General features: G+C 41.6%; 1 protein-coding gene across 1 annotated transcript in view; it reads right to left on the bottom strand.

Moving 5' to 3' along the window:
• The window catches only part of AHCTF1 (AT-hook containing transcription factor 1), a 2,707,103-nt gene that overhangs the window by 958,902 nt on the left and 1,729,341 nt on the right, over window positions 1-18,860 (bottom strand). The window contains exon 22 of the mRNA XM_044058692.1: window positions 2,243-2,433. Coding sequence (XP_043914627.1) covers window positions 2,243-2,433 — 191 coding nt within the window. The remainder of the gene's footprint in view (window positions 1-2,242; window positions 2,434-18,860) is intronic.

Genomic DNA, 18,860 nt, shown 5'->3' with positions numbered 1-18,860 from the left:
ACCACGTGCTGGGGTAGAGACATCCAAGGGATGGTGTCTGATAAGTCAACCACCGTAGTGGGTACAATTTCTGAGGTCGATTCAAGAGTTGTAGCAGGGGACTCAGTTGTAAGAATAGGTTCAGCTGTTATTTGATCTGTTTTCTGGTTTCGGCGAAACCGAGACACTCATGTTTGCTTTACCATGGTTTCGCCGAAACCGCGGACCGCGAGTGTCGGTCTTTATCTTTGCGTTTTTGGTAGATTGGGAAGTCGGAGGATCCGACGGCATAATGTACGCAAAATCAGTACCGAAAAACTGTACTGCAAACTCCGACTGACGCCTATGCATTCGCCGGTTGAAAGAGGCACAGGCGAACAGGCTGCTACGTCGTGGGCTGGGCCTAAACAAGGCAGACAGTAAGAGTGGAAATCTTTATGAGGTATTTGTTTCCCACAGGTTAAACAATTGTTAACTTTTCTGACATCGGCTGAGGCAAGAAAGAGTCCCCAACGGGTACTTAGCTTTAGAAGTCTTAAGTAGTATTCGGTAGAAGTAATCTCTGGATCCGACCGACCGGCACTTGCGAACAGCTTCTGCTTGACGCTGCAAGAAAGACTGAGGAAAATGGCGTCGGCTGATGCTTTTATACCAAGACCAACAGAGATGACGCCGGGTGGAGTGCGACATCAGCGAAGCGGACCCGGACTTTGGAATCCGGCCGACTGCAGGGCTGCCTGACGACAGGACAACCCACTTGTTATGACTGCAGATGCATCCATGAAGGACATCTAAAATATTCCCCAACGGGGTACTTAGCCAACTGTGAACTCGGTCTGAAACTTCTAAATCGAAAAATCTCAGAACGCCAACCGGCACTTGCAATGCTGCTTCTGCATCGGACCATGCGGCAAAAAAGACTGAGGATATGACGTCGGTCATGCGCATTTGTACCCTGACGTTCTGATGTCAGTCAAATGCGCCCTGACCGACGTCAGCCTTATACTTTGATATTCGGGCCGACCGAGGACAGCGGACTACCCAAGTGTAAGGACTGCAGCAATGTGAGATGAAGAACATCTACAGAAGTAATGTGACAACACAATCAGCCACACAGAAAGCAAAGAGAAAGGTAAGATAATTTTTTTTTTAAATAAGGAGGGAAAAACTAGGTTGGAAGGGAGGTCTCCAAGTTTAACGACAGTCTCCTCCAACCTGAGGAGACGCCTCTAACTTAAATGGTGACTCCAAGGAATATAAAGGAAGCCCTCTAAGAAAGAACGGGCTGAAACAGAAAAAGAATCCTCTAATTTAAATGGATCCTTAAGCGATGTAGAAGTAGAAGGAGAAGGCCTGGAAAAAAAAGGAAGGAAATGGCCGAAAACACACACCAATTAGGGAAAGACACCACACAAGTAATAACATTCAGAAAGGAATATATTAACAACCTCTAACTAGTTCTGTTCTTTCGGCTTTTTCCGGTTAGGGGTCACCACAGCAGAACTCCGGTCCGCTAATGATTGGCAGTAGATTTTTATGGTGCCGAGGTGTCAGCTTGACGCCCAACCTTTAACTAGTAGTTTTTTTTTTTTTTTTTATCAAAAGAGAAGATCAGGAAAAGGTAATAAAAAATAATAACTAGCCTGAGCCAGTGAAGATAATCCTGATGCTTCAAATGGCAAACGAGATCTGGGGAACAGCTGCTAGGCATCTTGGGATAGGATGTAGCCTTGAGCCAGTGGAAGTTCTCGAGCTTTAGTAATGGGGCAGAGTTGGAGCTGAGGATGGGCTCCGAACCCAACCAGCAAGAATGAAGGCGAGATAGGACAACATAACATTTGTGTTTTCTGGCAAATTAGTGGCAAATCATTAAAGACTGAAGTTAGAAAATAACAGACATTTGAGTTTCAGACTTCATACCCTTCAGAAAATTCATGCCAATGCAAAACTTATTATTCTATCAACTTTAAGTTTGTAAGAGCAATATTTAAAAATTGTCCCTATTTGTGGGCTTTTGTCCCACTTTTATTTATGTCTTTGTCCAGATTTTGTGCTCTAAGAGGTTGAGAGGCATGCTAGGAAAGGAAACCAAACCAGTGGTTGAAAGAGGTCTTTCACTCTAGTTCAGGTCATGAAGAGATTATGAAAGAAAAAGCATCAGCTTAAGAGAAACATCCTGGCTCCATACTTAATTTTTTTTTGCAAAGCTTCTTTCACATGCAGTTAATCTGACCACATTTGCACCTTACTTATCAAAGCTTACCTGTTGAGCAACAGCACGGAGAGATAAAGTTTAACTTCACTGATGGTATTCATTAATGGCTTCATTGTCTGTACATATCTGAGAGCTTGTTTGTGCTCCCCTTGGCACATTAAAGCATGGATGATTCTTTTGTGCTCCATTGAGGACAACAGTCTGCTTGTGGCTGGATGCAGAATCAAGTCAAGAGAATTCTGTAAAACACAATTCAATATTTTAAGCTCAGTTTTAACTATATATCTATCTATCTATCTACATTGATACATGATCATGGAAGTTTTAACCACTCAGGTCATCTCCTCCAAACTCCCCAAAACTAGGCTTCAGTGTACAAACCATGCTTTCTCAGTCCTAGCTCCCAAATGTGGGTGTGTCTCGCTTCTTAATCATTTCTCTTAACCTATTTTCCGATCAAAACTAAAAACACATTAAAAGACTAGGAAAATGCTACTGCTTTCTCTCTGCTCATGTAACAACCTCTTCTTACCCTATTTTCCCATTAAATAGTTTGCTCTAATTTTCATTGTAATACTTTCAGTATGACAACTCTAATATCTGCTCTGTATATAATGCACATATATAGTGTTTTGTCAGTCACTCTACATACAGTGCCATGTAACTATTACCTTTATACCCTCAAGCCAGCTCTGATATTCACTTTGTATGAACTACATTATATATCATATTTCATCTTTCACTCTGGTATAAGTGTTCATCCCTGGGCTGTGACTGAAACATGTCCAGTGAGATCGGTGCTCTATCCGGTTAACACATTCAAAATAAAACTAAATAAATAATGTAGTTGCTTATTTTGCACTTCACGATTAGAAGGTCAAACTAGGTGGAATCATTTACAGTGCAAGTCTGAGTTAAACTCCAGAGCCAAATTTACAAAGTTCACAATAACAAATATTTATACAAAGAAATAAGTTCTCTCAAAAATATACTGCAGTACTTATGATAATGTAGAACAAACCTGTCAGAAGTCAAAAAAATTCACACTACTACACACTGATAAATGCACTTTGATTTTAGTACATAATTAATGACATACTACCCAAGCAAAAATGACATTTTTTTACTGCAGAGTTTGCAGTCACTACGTTTTTGCAACTATCTTCAACGGCTGGGGGTTCTGCGACTCTGGCAGTCTGAGAATGCAGTCATCTTTTGGGTTTATTTGCTGTCAGGTATTTTTTGGTTCACTTCTCATGCATGATGGCTTGAGTGCAAAAGTGAACTGTGAAATATCAATTGCTGTGCAGTCATCATGGGATAACTGGTGTACCTTGGCCACAGGTCTTCAGGGTGGCTGGTGATTCTTGGTAGCTTCATTCTGGTTCTTTCTTATCTACAGTCAAATCCACAGCAGATTCTGATGAGGGACACTTGGTAAGGTGGGAACTTGACTTAATTCTAACACTGTATGGGCAAAGAGCTTGATATAAAGTAGCTGAAACGACTAGTAGTGCTTCTTCCACTGAAAGCTATAGACAGATAGTAGAGGCCAATATCCTTTCATACCCTGTCCCTCAACCATACCTTTGAGCACTGCCCAAGCAAGCAGAGTAGAATTTACTTGTATCCCTTTGTGTACACAGCCAGTGCAGGCCTGGCTCTGAATTAGAGTTAAAGGTGTCACAATTAGTAACAAAACCTGGGAGATTTAACCCTAATAATGGACTCTGGAGCCACTTGAGCAATTCCTTCCTAAAGCTGAAGATTGGATAGAGTCAGATCATCCAAATGCTGAGGAAGTGGAAAAGGAAGCTATCCTTACCATTCTCAGTAAGAGGGAGAACCAGTGTTGTGGCAACAAAAAGGACAATGAGTGGATCCCTAATCAGACACCGACTTATCTGTGAATATCTCAAAAAAGACCAATCATAAATGAAAACAAAATCCCACAGGAATGCAAACAGCATTCTGAAACAGAAAAATAGAACTTTATTTTGCAGGGAGCAAGCATGCCTTAGCCTCCCACCACCCCACACCACAATACCAGCAATTTCAACTTCAAGGAAAAAGCTCAGCAGTTGCATAATAGTGTTCACCCATAGGAATGCTAACCATTAGTGTTTTGCAAACAAGCCAGGTTCCAGTTATGAACAGCACTTCTGGCTTGTCCTCCATTACATTCTATACTGCCCACAGGAGAAGAGGGATAGATATAGACATACAACACCTGCTCAACTTACTGAAAAAGGATCTGCTGTCTAGGCCCCTGTGTTTGGTGCCCTGGTATAAAATTTTCTTTGTTTTCTGAAGAAGCAAAAAGGTCTACTTATTGTAAACCCTACACGAGAACCAAATCCAGAAAAAAAACATCCCTGTTCAATACCAAATCATGAGGATTGGCCATTCTCCTGAGAAGGGATGTAAGATGCCCTGAAGGTCAAGTCTGACTCCTGGACCAAGTATCATGCCTCTATAGACAGCCTGCACAAGAGGCATGAGGTAACTCCCACCTGCATATGGATATACCAGGTCAATGAAAAGCTGTGGGTGAGAATATGTACTCTCCTTTGTCTGCCAGCTCTGCCTGAAAGCTTTTATGGGTAAAAATACATCATCTCCTTGTACTGATGTGTTATTTACTCATGTTGTTCCAAGTTCTCCAAATGCTCAGCATGTGAAGCTGAGCCCCTAAAGCAATATCTGAGGGCACTTTAGCGAGTGTGTGGGTGTTTAGGCTTAGCTTGAATTGATATCTGACTGGGACACGCCCTGCTGTTTCCACCAGGACAGCTACCTTTTATACAGTGAAACAAAACAGAGGAGTGAGCATGCTGGCACCATCTACTCCCTAAGGTACCACAGCAGTTCTCAAGTCAAGCCTTACCACAGACATGAGAAGACCATGTACCCCAGTGTCCTGAGGAATTCCTTGGCTGTAAAGCTGATTCTTCTGTCCTATGGTAGCAAAATAAGAGGTCAAGAAAAGTTCCCTTCGGATGGGGGGAGGGGTTGCCTTGTCCAGAGGGGTCCCAAAACTGGATTTGTTAGGAAGGCAGTAGGTGTGACTTTGGAAAGCATATAGAGACTCCCAAGGTCTGGCAGTTTGTCAGGATAAAATGGAGGGCTGTTTGTGTCTATGTATGTATGGGACCTGAATGAGACAGCTGACCAGGTAAGTGTAAATGTAAATGTGAATGCCCTTGTCCTGCAGTAGGCAATTATTGAAGCCAGGCACTTTGTAAGCATCCCGGATGCAGCAGACAAGCACAGAGCAAGAAAGAAAAATGCTAGGGAGATTCCCCTACTTCTAAATCTGAGGAACTGCCTGCCTGTTCTGGCAATGGGCATGGAGAAGTACAAAACTTTCAGGTCAAAAGTTAACAGAAGGCTTGAGGGAACAGAAGCAGCATCAGGGCCTACAAGGTTAGGATGCTGAACTCTGGTACGAGAAAAAATTGTTTAGTGTTCACAGGTCTCAAATGGGTCTCCATGGACCATCTTTCCTTGGCACTAGAAAACAGTTCTTGGCACTATGAAGAGTCTGGAGAAAATCCTAAGTCCTTTAAGTCATTTTGCTGCTCTGTCATTTGTCCTACAGTTGCAGAACAAAGCTTAGTTCATAAAACCAAGACTGGACACAGCATGAAACAAACCAAGCAATGCTGATACTGAACAAGTGTTTAATAAAACAAAGCTTTCAGGTCAAACAAACCCTTCATTAGTGTATAAAATAATAACACATACTAACCATTTTTGTACATTATCAAAAATCACACAGCCATTAATTATTCAATTAAACAATCAATCCTAGTTAAAAACAATAGTTGCAGAAGCACAGAACTATATTTCAAACATTTGTTTATACCTTAGTACAACTTTTAAAGAAACAGTCTGGTTTAAACCTGGTAATACATCAGGACAAAGGCGTATTATCCATTGCTATTAATTTATCTCAAGCTTATTGTTAAGATCTCTCCCTCGTATATCCTTACATACTCTATTACCCTAAAAGAGAATTTATGCGCCTTTCCATATGTACTGATATGCTTAGCCAAGGAATTAGTGTCAATATTTTGTATTTCTGAATGGTGCTCAGTTATTCTTTCCTTCAGTTTTCTGACAGTTTTCCCAACATAAAATGCGTGACATCTATTACAGGTAGCAAGGTATATTATATTCATTGTAACACATGTTGCTAAGCCAGAAAATATATAATTCTTGTTAGTTATTGGGTGTTGAAAAGTATTATTTTTATTAATGACTTCACAACAGCTACAATTGCAGCAAGGAAAGGTACCTGATTTACCTACTGTTAGCCCCCCCCCATTCTAGACACACATCTTGATAACATAACTTTTGTTTTAAACTCTGACATTTTCTGTATGAGAAACTGGGTTTCATGCCAACTATGGGACATAATTCAGGTAGAAATATTAATATACACCATTTATTAATAATTTTTCTTACCTCAGAAGTAGCTCTGTTAAAAGCTGTAACAAAACATAGCTTACCTACATCTAAGTTGGTCTCATTAGTTATAAAGGGTACTTCCATTTTGTTCATAGAGAAATAAGGTTTAGTACCATCATCCTTACAGCTGAAAACATTCAGTTTCCATATCTAGGGACTCCCTATTATAGCCCCTCTCCATAAATTCATCTTTCAGTTCCTGCATTTGTTTCTTACATTCTTCTATAGAAGTATTAAGTCTACTAATTCTAACAAACTGAGCTTTTGTGACACTTTTAAACACATGCGGTGCATGCATACTGTTTCAATGGAGAAATGTATTCCTATGTGTAGGTTTTTTTATAAACAGTAGTTTGAATTTCAGTACCATCAAACAAAATTCTCACATCCAAAAAGTTAATGCTAGTATCTGAACATGTCATAGAAAAATGTAAAAATTCAGTGCTGCTGTTTCAATAGTTTAAAAACACATCTAGTTCATCCCTACTACCATGCCAAACAAAAAACAAATCATCCACATATCTTTTAAAGCAACTAATATTCTGAGAATATTGCTGTGGGCCATGATATATAAAGTCAGTCTCCCATTTATCCAGTACTAGGTTGGCATATGTATTAGCAATGGGAGTACCCATTGCTATGCCAGATATTTGGGTCTACTTCACCCTGTCAAAGGCCAACAATATCAAAGCTGATATTGTAGGCACCAAAATGTCGAAAACAAAAGTCATCGCACGTGTAAACAGAAATCTCCGTAAGGAGAGATTTCCATTTACTGAAGTGCAACCTCGGAGTTGGTATATTTAAGTAGCAGGGGGTGTGGGGGGTGCAGGGGGAGTTGCGGCTTGCCCCCCTGCATAGAGCAGTTTGTGTTGTGTTTGGGTGTTTTTTTTTGGTGTGTGTTCGATGTTCGTGGTTTTGACATTTTTGTGTCGATTATTACACTGTAGACAGTTTGAGTTTTCAACAGTGTAATATAAACGCCAAATATTTGATGGTAAATTCTTTCATTGAAAACAAAATAATTATTATCTATACTAACTGGAGTAGTTCACATAGTTTCACTGAATCTACCAGAGTATTGCCCATTTTTGACCAGCAGTTCCCTTATGGCATCAATGCCATAACTAACTATTAGGTATAACAGTAAAAAGTGAGTGAATGTCAAGAGTCACCATTAGAAAAGTATTTGTAGTACCAAGAGATTTGTGTGCGTTAAACCAACCAGAGAAACTTCTCAAAAAATCAGCAGTATCCTGTATATAGCTTTTTACATATGAAAGTTGCTTAGACAATACATTCTGTAAATAAATTGAAATGGGCTCGGTGGCCCAACCCCTCCCAGACACAATTGGTCTCATGGGGGAGGGGGTTCTAAGCTTTTGTGGACCTTCAGTAGCCCATATCAAACAGGTACGTTTGGGATGTGCTACAGTAAACTATTGATAAAGCTCTATGCTAATGTCATTCATCAGCTGTAAGTCATATATCATTGTGAAACACTCACAGACTTATAAACATCATTACTACTTACACATTTAAAAGTACTAGCATCAGCTAAAAATAAAGACGTGCTGTTAAAATACATTTGGTTGTCCAAAACAATAACAGGGCCACCTTTATCAGCTTCTTTTATAACTACACTATCATCCTGTATCAGTTTCTTTAAGGAAGTACATTCATAAATAGTTAAGTTGAACATCTTTCTAAAAGAACATTTGTTATATATTTCTTTAATCTGTGTTTCACAGATAGTAGAAAAGGCAACGACAACAAGTGTGTCTGTTTGGTATAAAGATACTAGAGTTATTACATACATTATTATGCAATGTTCCCTGTTTGGTATAAAGACACTACAGCTTTTACACACATTACTATGCAATGTTTCTTGTTGTTTAATTATGAGCTTTACGTCCAAATTATGAGCAAAAAGCTTGTCACCTTTTCTACTATCTGTGAAAGACATTAAAGAAATATATAACAAATGTTCTTTTAGAAAGATGTTCAACTTAACAATGCACATAAATTCCCTTTTAGGGTGATAGAGTATGCAAGGATATACGACGGGGAGATCTTAAGCTTGAGATGAAGGAATATCAATGGATAATACGCCTTTGTGTTAATGTATTACCAGGTTTAAACCAGACTGTTTCTTTAAAACCTGTACTAAGGTATAAACAAATGTGTTTGAAATAGAGTTCTGTGCTTCTGCAACTATTGTTAGCTAGGATTGATTGTAACTAAATAATGAATGGCTGTGTGATTTTTGATAATATATAAAACTGGTTAGTATTTTATACACTGATGAAGGGTTTGTTTGACCTGAAAGCTTTGTTTTATTAAAAAAGAAGTTATGTACTCACCATAACGTTCCATGTTTTTTGTCCATCTCGCCGTTCATTCTTACAATGATGGGTTTAGAGCCAATCTCGGCTCTGACTTGGCCGAATTCATAGCTGAAAGTCTCAAACTTGGCTCGTGGCAAGTATGTATCCTGTAATGCAGTGGTGTAATTCCCCAGATCTTGTTTGCTACTATTGAATGAAATGTAAAACTATGTACAATATATATATATATATATATATATATATATATATATATATATATATATATACATATATACACACTATCCCCCATAGAAGGAGAAACAAACTGAAACAAAGAACTCCTAAAGGTAGTAGAACATCCACCAGGTCCACAAGGAGTCTTTGGCAGGGGGAAGGAGGGAGGGTTCCTAAGAATGAACATCGAGATGGACAACAAACATGGAACGATATGGTGAGTACGTAACTTCTTTATGTTATGTTGTCCTATCTCGCCTTCATTCTTACAATGATGGGACAGCGTCCCTAGCACCTTTTTCCCTGGGTGGCTTATGAGAGTACACCTTTAAGCACAGTGGAACCAAAGGATGCCCTGTCCCTGGGGGCCAAATCCACTTGGCAATGTGTCATAAAAGTATGAGGAGTGGTCCAAGTAGCTACTGCACAAATATTAATATAGGAATTCTGGCTTGAAAAGCAGAGGACATAGCCATTGCTCTAGTGGAATGAGCCTTCACTTTGAATGGTAAATCTCTTATTTGAGGCATAGATGTAAGTAATGCAGTTTGAGAGCCAATTGGAAAGAGAAGTTTTAGAAACTGAGCTACCCTTTTTTGCGTCACAGAAGGATATGAATAACTGGTCAGATTTTCTAAAATCTTTGGTGCTATGCAAACAGAATCTGAGTTGTCTATGCACGTCTAGTTGATGTAATTTGTATTCTGCCTTGTTGCTGTGATAAGGAAAGAATACTGAAAGCTCAATAGATTGACTTACGTCAGTTGAAGAGACTTTGGGTAAAAATGGATTAGTTCGCAAGAATACCCTATTTTTATGAAAAAAATCAATGCCCTGCTCAGCTTGTCTGCTATCACGTTGGACTTCCCCGGAATGTGCGTTGCTATTAGAAAGCGCTGGGAAGAAACTGCTCATTGCCAAACTCTTAGGGCTCGCAACAAAGGGGGTAAGAGCTGGTTCCCCCCTCCTTGTTTATGTACCAAACCACAGACATATTGTCTGACTGCATCGCAATTGTCCTTAGAGGGAGAGAGTCGTGAAGTGCTTGCAACGCAAGAAGCACTGCTCTCATCTCTAGGACATTTATATGCAAGTGAGCCTCGTGTTCTTGCCATGTACCTTGGACTGTTCTCCCCAGATAATGCCCCCCCACCCTATCTGGGAAGCATCCGTGGTCACCGTAGCTATGGGTTGCTGTGGAACAAAGGGTCTCCCTATGGTCACATGACTGGAGTGTATCCACCATCTTAAGTCGTTCTTGCATGATTCCATTATCCTGATCGGGTGAGACATAGGAAGCTCTTGAAGTGACCATTGGAGGAACAACGGCCATTGAAGGATCCTCATGTGCATTCTGGCAAGACGAACCAGTGATATTGTGAAAGCCATTGTCCCTAGCAATTTTAGACTTATCTTTGCTTTTACCTTGGTCTTGGGGAGAAGATAAAGAATCTGTTGTCTGAGTGCTACAACTCTTTCTGTTGGAAGACGTTCTACCATGGAAGTGGTGTCTAGATCTGCACCTATAAATGTAATATGCTGACAGGGCAACAAAGCAGATTTATGAAAGTTGACTAATACCCAACGGAGTGCAAACATCCAACATTAGATCCCTGGCTTGTTGGAGTAGATGCTTGGTGGTAGCAGATAGGAGCCAGTCGTCTAGATAGGAAAACACTCGGAATCCTAGACGTCTCAGGTGAGCCATGACTACTGCCATGCATTTGGTGAACACTCTGGGGGCTGTAGTGAAACCAAAGGACAAAGCTCCAAACTGGTAATGACTGGCTCCCAGCCGGAAGCGCAAGTACATTCTCGATGTCTTGTCCATTTTTATGTGGTAGTAAGCATCCTGAAGGTCTATCGAGCACATCCAATCGTCTTTCCCTAAAAATGGAAGTATAGACTGCAGTGTCACCATTCGGAACTTTGACTTCTTGACAGAGTCGTTTAATTTGCTTAGGTCTTGTATGGGTTTCCAGTCCCCTGTTCTTTTTGCCACCAAAAAGAATCTTGAGTAAGTTCTGAATCCTATTTGGTCTGCGGGGACTTCTTGGATGACTCTTTTTTTGCAGCAACTTTTGAATCTCTACAGTTGCTTGCTCCCTTAGATTGGGTGGAACATCTGGGATTGTTCTGGTCTGTGAAACAGGATGGGAGAATGGAATGGAGTATCCTCTGGATATTATTTGTAATACCCATTTGTCTCCTGTGATAGTTTGCCAGGCTTCTGGGTACATGGATAAATGTCCCTCGACTGCCTTCCAGAATAGAGCAGTTGGGCCTCCTTTCAGGAGCGCTGATAAGGGCATCCGCAAAAGGAATTATGGTCACCCTGGTTCTGCGGGCCCCCTCTGCCTCTGGGGCAGCGCCTACAGTTACCTCCCCCCTGCCCCTGGTGAATGAATCACACCGTGCGTCCTGGAAAACTCTCAGGGATCTTTTGAACCACATTTTCCCACTCTTCTGACCTTTAGGATAAGGTCTTGAAGGTACAGAAAAATGTACTCCATTGGCAGAGAGAGTTTTTCCTTCCTGCTCGCATCGGGTCAGAGCATCTTTTACTTCAGTTCCAAAGAGTGAGGAACCATCAAAAGGTGTGTTAGTAAAAGTAGACAAAGGGCTCCGCAAAACTACACAAGCACATCCAGGAGGGTCTCCTAAGGGAAACTCTGGAACCCGCTGCCCTGCTCGCTCCAACAGCTATGTAGGATATCAGCCTCATGGAGGAGTTGACAATGGAATTCAAGGTGGACAGCTGGGAGAAGACCTTCTCATTCACCCCCCGCAGCTAATGTATTTGTAGAGCATCTCCTAGCTCTTTCAGGAGATCTCTTTGTAGCCTTGTAAAGTGAGCTAATTAGTTCAGCGATTGGAGTGAAAATCTCACTGATGAAAAGACACGCTTTCCGTATCTGTCCATCGTTAGAGAGTCTTTCTTCTGAGGATGAACAGATGAGGATGTCTCAAAGTTCCTTCTTGGTGGCTGCTGCCACCACCACAGGTAATGTACCCCCCTTAGTCAGAAAATCCTTTCCCAAAGGAGCCGGCAAGAATTTGTTGGGCCTCCGAGGGACTGGTTCCATTGTCCATTCCATCAGATGACTCCCACGTCTTTCGACTAACAAGGTCCATTAGCTCATCGAAAGGCAGACACACCCAGAAGGCTGAAGATTGAGACCCAAAAGCCTTCAGGTAACACGGACTCCTCCTCAAAAGGGGGGGTGGCCTGCCAGCCACCTCTCTGCTTCAGGATCTCTAGAATATCTGCAAATGAGATATCATCAGACAACAGTGGGGACCCTTCTGGGACTCCTCGAGGTCAGTGTCTGAAGTGACAGACTCATCTGGAGAGTCTATGTGCTTCCTCTTGCAAGTTCTCTTCCAAGGTGGCTCCTCAGAAGGATATCCTGGGGAGGCCTCGGAGGAGAGGGGTTCACCCACTGGGGGATTCTGAGGTTCTGGATCTCTGCTGTCCTGTGGAATGGGTGGTACCCAGACAGTGGTCAGTGCCTTAGAGGGAAGAGTGCTAGTATCCTTCTGTGGTGCTGTATGGGTAGACACACTCATCAGCTCAAAGCCGGATCCCACTGGGTCCGAAGACTTCCTCGGCTCCGAGGAGACAGAGGAAGGCACTGGAACCAGTTAGATCGGACCCGAGGCCGATGTGGGAGCCGTGCTAACCCGGTCCGACACTCCGAGGGGTAGGCTCAGCACCAAAGATGATCGGGGCTGAGAATCCCTAGCTCCCAGACTCTCCGGATGGCACCAACAGTGTCCGAGCAGAAGTTGGCTCCGTGAACACTACAGAGGGTCTCGGAATCGACAGATGCACAGTAAGTGGTACCAAGCACTCTGGCTCTGAAGGTCCAGCTTGGCTCGGAGGAGGAACAACTGTGGGTACAATCGGTACAGTAGGCTCCGAGATCAAATGGGTTGGAGCCAAGAATAATTTAGTTAGTACCGGCGACTTGGGGCTGCTCACCACCCGTTCCATGTCATAGTCGGATAAGCTCCTGGTGGACCTGGAGGATAGGGATGGAGAGCGAGACCTATGCAGAATGGGAGATCTCAATGTCAGAGAAACCAGTGAAATATCCATGGACCGGCTCCGAGAAGAGGTATCTTGCGGCTCCGAGGACTTTGGAACTGAAGAACCAGGCTTGTCAATTAGTATAACCCCTGACGCCGCCGAGGACTGTGGATCCGAGCAGGGAGTGGCCTTAGAAATTTTTGGTAACTTGACTGGCAGCTTTGACTGAGCCAATGACGCAGGTGATTGTCTTTTCTTGGATTTTTCCTTTTCGGAAGAAGGAGAAGAGGAAGATGAGCTGTGGCTAGCTTCCTCAAACGTTGGCTTTAAGAGCCCTTTAAGGATCAATTTGTTTCTCCTTTCTTGTAGAACCCTTGCACTGAAGGAATGACAAAACATATAATCCTCTTGTAGATGAATTGCTACAAGGAAATATACATATATTACATGTGCATCTGTAATCAACTTTTTTTTGTGAACACTTCTGGCATTTATTAAACCCCAAAGGCTTATGTTCCCTCTTTTTTGTGTCTTTAAACATGATAAAGAAAGACCACAATAAAACAAGTTTTAACTATTGAACTGCTAAAACTAGACTAAGTAATAAACTATGGGAAACACGAAGGAGAGAGACAAGGGAGTAAAAATAGGGCCAGTAACTCAAACTGCCCTATTTTCTAGACAAAACACACTAACTACAAACCCTCTAACTTAAACAGGCAAAGAGCTCTCTAACTTAAACTACGACAAACACAACCACCACTACAAGGGATACAGTTACGCCTATGAAATGACGGCCAAAGGCAGCACCAAAGGGGATAAAACTATAACTATTCAACTATAATGCAAGAAAATGCACAAGGATTTAGATACGACTAAATACTAAGCTATGTAAAATAGAACAGTATTACAGGAAATATGAGAAATATAAAGAAATTTTGTCACAAATTAGCCACGGCCAAGATGAGCGCATCCGACCTTGTAAACGGCAAATGAGATCTGAGGAATTACACCACTGCTTTATGGGATGCCTACTTGCCACGAGCCAAGTTTGAGACTTTCTGCTATGTATTCAGCCGAATCAGAGCAGAGATCGGCCCAAACCCATCAATGTAAGAATGAAGGCGAGACAGAACAATGTAACATCACTTGCTCAGTATCAGCACTGCTTGGTTTGTTTCATAATGCATTTTTCCTATCGTTCCATGATGTAGGCCATCTATTAGCAATGATAAGAACACTGGTCTTTTTACAAACTGGATCTTGTAACCTTGTCTCAAAATATGGAAGACCCAAGAACTGAGTGATACTCTCCCATAACATTAGAAATAGCCCCACTTTTTCCCCCAGTATGGATATTTGGGAGATAATGGCAGAGGGCTGGGGTGGGAGGTGGCAAGAACTTTAAGTCACAAATGATCCCTTGCAATGCCCTGGCACTGAGGACCTCTTGCTTCCCCTTTTGGCCAGCTTGACATTCTATCTAGCCTTTATTCTCCTTTGGCTGTTTACCCTTGAACTGCCTCTAATGGAAGGGTCATCTTTTAGTGGCATAACTTTTAATACAGGTGGTGGAGATGTGAAAGTACTGTCTTCTCTTTTTTTTCCAGCTTCTTAAATGCCTGCCCAACCAGGCATACAGACAGCAAATCCTTTTCTAATGAGGCACTGAAACTGCACCTTCACAAGATCTGGTAGGAGTTCTGTCCTCAGTCAGGCATGCCTCCTAAAGACTGACCCTGTTGCTGCCACCCTAACATGATGCATTCACTGCATCATACCTATACTTGACAGAATGCTTGCCAACTTGGAAAGACACGTTACACAAATGCAGCACTGTCTCTCTAGGCCTAGTCTCCTCAGCCTTATCCTTAATTTAGAAAAGGGCTTCCTGGAATCTCTACAGTTTGATTTTGGCAGTTCAGAGTCTTAAAAGCCAGAATGGCATGTGTGTAGGCCTTCCCCATTTGGTCAAATAGTCTACCTTCCTAATCAGTGGGAAAGGATTCTTGCCTGGAGCCCTAGTAGATTTTTGTTTGCAGCCATGGACACTAGCTGAATTAGTTTTTGGCTCTAGTAACACCAGAAGCGCTCTTCTGGGAAACAGAGTAATCCTTAGCTTTCCACTTGAAAAAATCATCATTGCCTTGAAGGTATCCCTAAACAAGAAATCCCTTGATGTGGAGGTAGAAGATAAAGCATTCTCAGTGTCTGACATGAGTGAGAGGGAAAGACAATTGATTCACATGAGCCAGTGCTTGCCTACCTCAATCACCTGGAATTTCTAAAACTGAATACAAAGAAAAAAAATCTACTTGGTGAGTCGTCTTCAAGAGGAATAATGTGTATTCATATAAAAAATAGTAATTTATTTATTCTTTGATGGATGGATATCCCTATTCTAACAGCTTAATGATCCTATATAAGATTTCCATTTCTTATAAGGAATTTTTCAGGAGGGAGGAGTCTGAAAGGCTGTTGGGGGGGGGGGGGGGTTTGGAAGTTGTTTCCAGAATGGTGGTTTGAAATGTACTTCATTTGTAGAGAAATGAGGGTGGATCGATGTCTTGGGTCCTTCCTTTCTGATCCTTATCCTCCCAGAATTTATCAGCTGCATTTACATGGTGGGTTTAAAATAAGAAGGTTCCCTATTAGATGAACAGACTCTTAAAATGTACAGTACGACATGCTTTTAAGCAAATGTTCATCTAAGTGAAACCTCAGAATGTCAAAACAAGGAGTTTCGAAAAGTTATAGCTGGCCAGTCATCAGGAAGCTAACAGCTGACATCAGAACATTCACCCTGTCTAGCTGTTCTTAAAGTCTTCCACTGTGGTGGGGTCTCGTCGTTCACCCTGTGTAATTGTTATGACAGTCCTCCACTGTGGTGCGATCTCCAAGTTGGTACATTTAAGTAGGGGGGGCAAAGCCCCCCACTTTATTTTGTTTGTTGATTTGTTTTTTTGGGGGGGGTTAATGGTGTAAGTACATTTTTGCCGTCAGCCGTTGGCTTCCTGACAGCTGGCCAAGTATAACTTTTCATCAACATTCTGGGGTTTCACTTGGATGAACATTCACTTTAAAGCTGTCGAGAGCATGTCATACTCGACATTTTTAGTGCTCATTCATCTAATATAGACACTTTTAAAAGTACAGATCAAACAAAGGCTTTTGTTCACTCTACTATAATAAAACTGATAGTAACTAGAATTACAAAACTAGAATTAAAATATTTTAAAAAAATGGAATTAAAGAAAAAAAAACACACACACATTTAGGTAATGCTTTGGCAAGGGTTACTTCATTACATCCATCAGATACCCAGAGGAATACCCCTTTTGTTTAATATTCTGCTCTCTAAAAATCTGTTTTTAGTTTTGAGTCAAGTCCAATTGTTTTTAATTATATCCCATATCTTTTTATAACCTCTGTAAATGTTATAACCTAATCATTATGCCAAGTAACTTGCTTTACAGTCATTCTATCTCAAAGGACGTCTAGTGGCCAAAACCGAACTGTATTGTTTTTTTTTTTTTTTTGGGATGACCATACTATAATTTTAAATGTCAGAATATCTGGTTTTACAGGGTTTTGTCATTAATTGTTTCTGCTACCCTACTGAGGTTGGTTATTCATTAATCATATCATTTTTCCCAGAAAATAATAACCTCATACTCTACTTCAGGGTTACAGGATTTGGATTACGTAGACATGAATGATCTTTTCCTTTTTAAGGTTGGGACCCCTGACATCGACTGTTGCAGGTTCTTAAGAAAAATCATTAAATTCTGAAACAACTTCATCTAATCTTGGGAGAGGGCCTGGGAAGGCTAGCCAACCTAACTCACTGACAAAGTGGCAGACATCTCATATTTGAAAGTCATAGCCCTCCTGTTGGAAAAAGTGACATCCTTAGAAATCTCTTGTCACAGAAGGATGCCATGTACCTTGACTTTCAAACTGCACTCATCCTCATGTACCAAAAATGAGGGAATTCTAGCTTTACCTTTGGAGGATATGCTTTCCTCTGAGTGTGGCAGCCTCATAAGGGGCATCCATAAAGACCTATGTCAAGCAGGCATTAGGGTCAGAGACTACAAAGGCAACTTACTGAACCAGACACCCACAAACAATGGCAGACTAACGACACTCAGTAACATGCATCTAAAAGCTGTGTAAGTAAGCTTTCCATAACAGTTAATGACTGAATAGCTCACTGAAGCAGTATCCTAAAGCTGTAAGGGTTGTCCTGTCAAGGACTGGACCAGCTAACCAGCTTCCAAAGCTTTAGGGCACCTTCCACAGCCCTACCCACTGCCCTGCACAAGGGAAGCAGGATAAACTCAGTGGCCAGTGTGCCAAATCTTCACAGCTTTCAAACCTCCGGAGAAGGAGACTACGGCCTTGGCGAACACAATCCATACCGATAAAAATTATACATCCTGGCAAAACAAATAGCAACAAAGGGATGGAGGAAGGGACCATCTACTGCAGTAGTGATCTATTTAAACATCCACTGTTATGGTAAGTTAACACAACTGTACTACAACTACCTGGATGATAGAATTTTTATACCTTTTAGGCACTTTTTTTAATGTAGACATGTGGCAGGTATTAAAGGAGGCAAAGAAAAGTACAGTTGTGTACACTTACCATAAATGTAGATGTTTGAGTGTATTCACTGTTGCAGTCATTACATTTGGGTAATCCTGCTGGCAGGTTGCCCTCAGTCGGCCTGAATTCCAAAGTCTTCGGTCCTGCGTCGGCTGCTGTTGCCCCTTCCCTGACGTCAAGTCGTCAGGGGTATAAAAGATGCGGCCGAAGCCATTTTCTTTAGTTTTTCTTGCCCCAGATGTCAGGTGCCCCCTAAAAGGGTAGCCAAAATTTATATATATATCTATAAATACATGCACCAATATAAACTTTACCTTCCTCTACAAGCAAATACACCACACAGGTTGTATAAATCAGAGAAGGAAAGATAGGTTCCATCAGAAGAAAAAGGGGGAAGGCAGGTGGGTAACCTGGACTGCAACAGTGAATACACTCGAACATCTATATTTATGGTAAGTGTACACAACTGTACTATGTTCTTCGTGTTTCACTGTTGCAGTCATTACATTTGGGTAGAGTCCCAAAGCTATGGATGGGAGGCTGGAGCTAAACAGCATTAGGAGTGGCTATGAGGCCCTGCAGAACTGCAGTGGCAAAGCCCGCCCTGGATTTAGAGTAGAGTAGCAGATGATAGTGCTTTGTAAAGGTGTGCACTGAACTCCAAGTAGCAGCCTCTAAAACGTCCTTAGTTGGCACTCCCCTGAGAAAGGCTGCTGACGTGGCTGCAGCTCTGGTTGTATGTGGCCAAATGCCCTTAGGCATTGGCTTGCCATGGTGTAAGTAGCAGAAACAAATGCAGTGGCCTATCCACTTTGAAATAGTCTGCTTTGAGATAGCTTTTCCTTGTGATCCTGCAGCATATGCCACTAGTAATTGCTCTTTCTGAGAACTCTGGTTCTGTCCAAGTAGAATCTAAGCTGTGTTTGTACGTCCAAAGAATGCAGAATTCTCTCCCCCTTGTTCTGTGGATTTGGATAAAAAGTTG

The sequence above is a fragment of the Protopterus annectens genome, chromosome 1.part2 (assembly GCF_019279795.1).
Source record: "Protopterus annectens isolate FY-2018-M chromosome 1.part2, PAN1.0, whole genome shotgun sequence".
Classification (NCBI taxonomy): domain Eukaryota; kingdom Metazoa; phylum Chordata; order Ceratodontiformes; family Protopteridae; genus Protopterus; species Protopterus annectens.
This window is presented reverse-complemented; position numbering and strand designations above follow the sequence as displayed.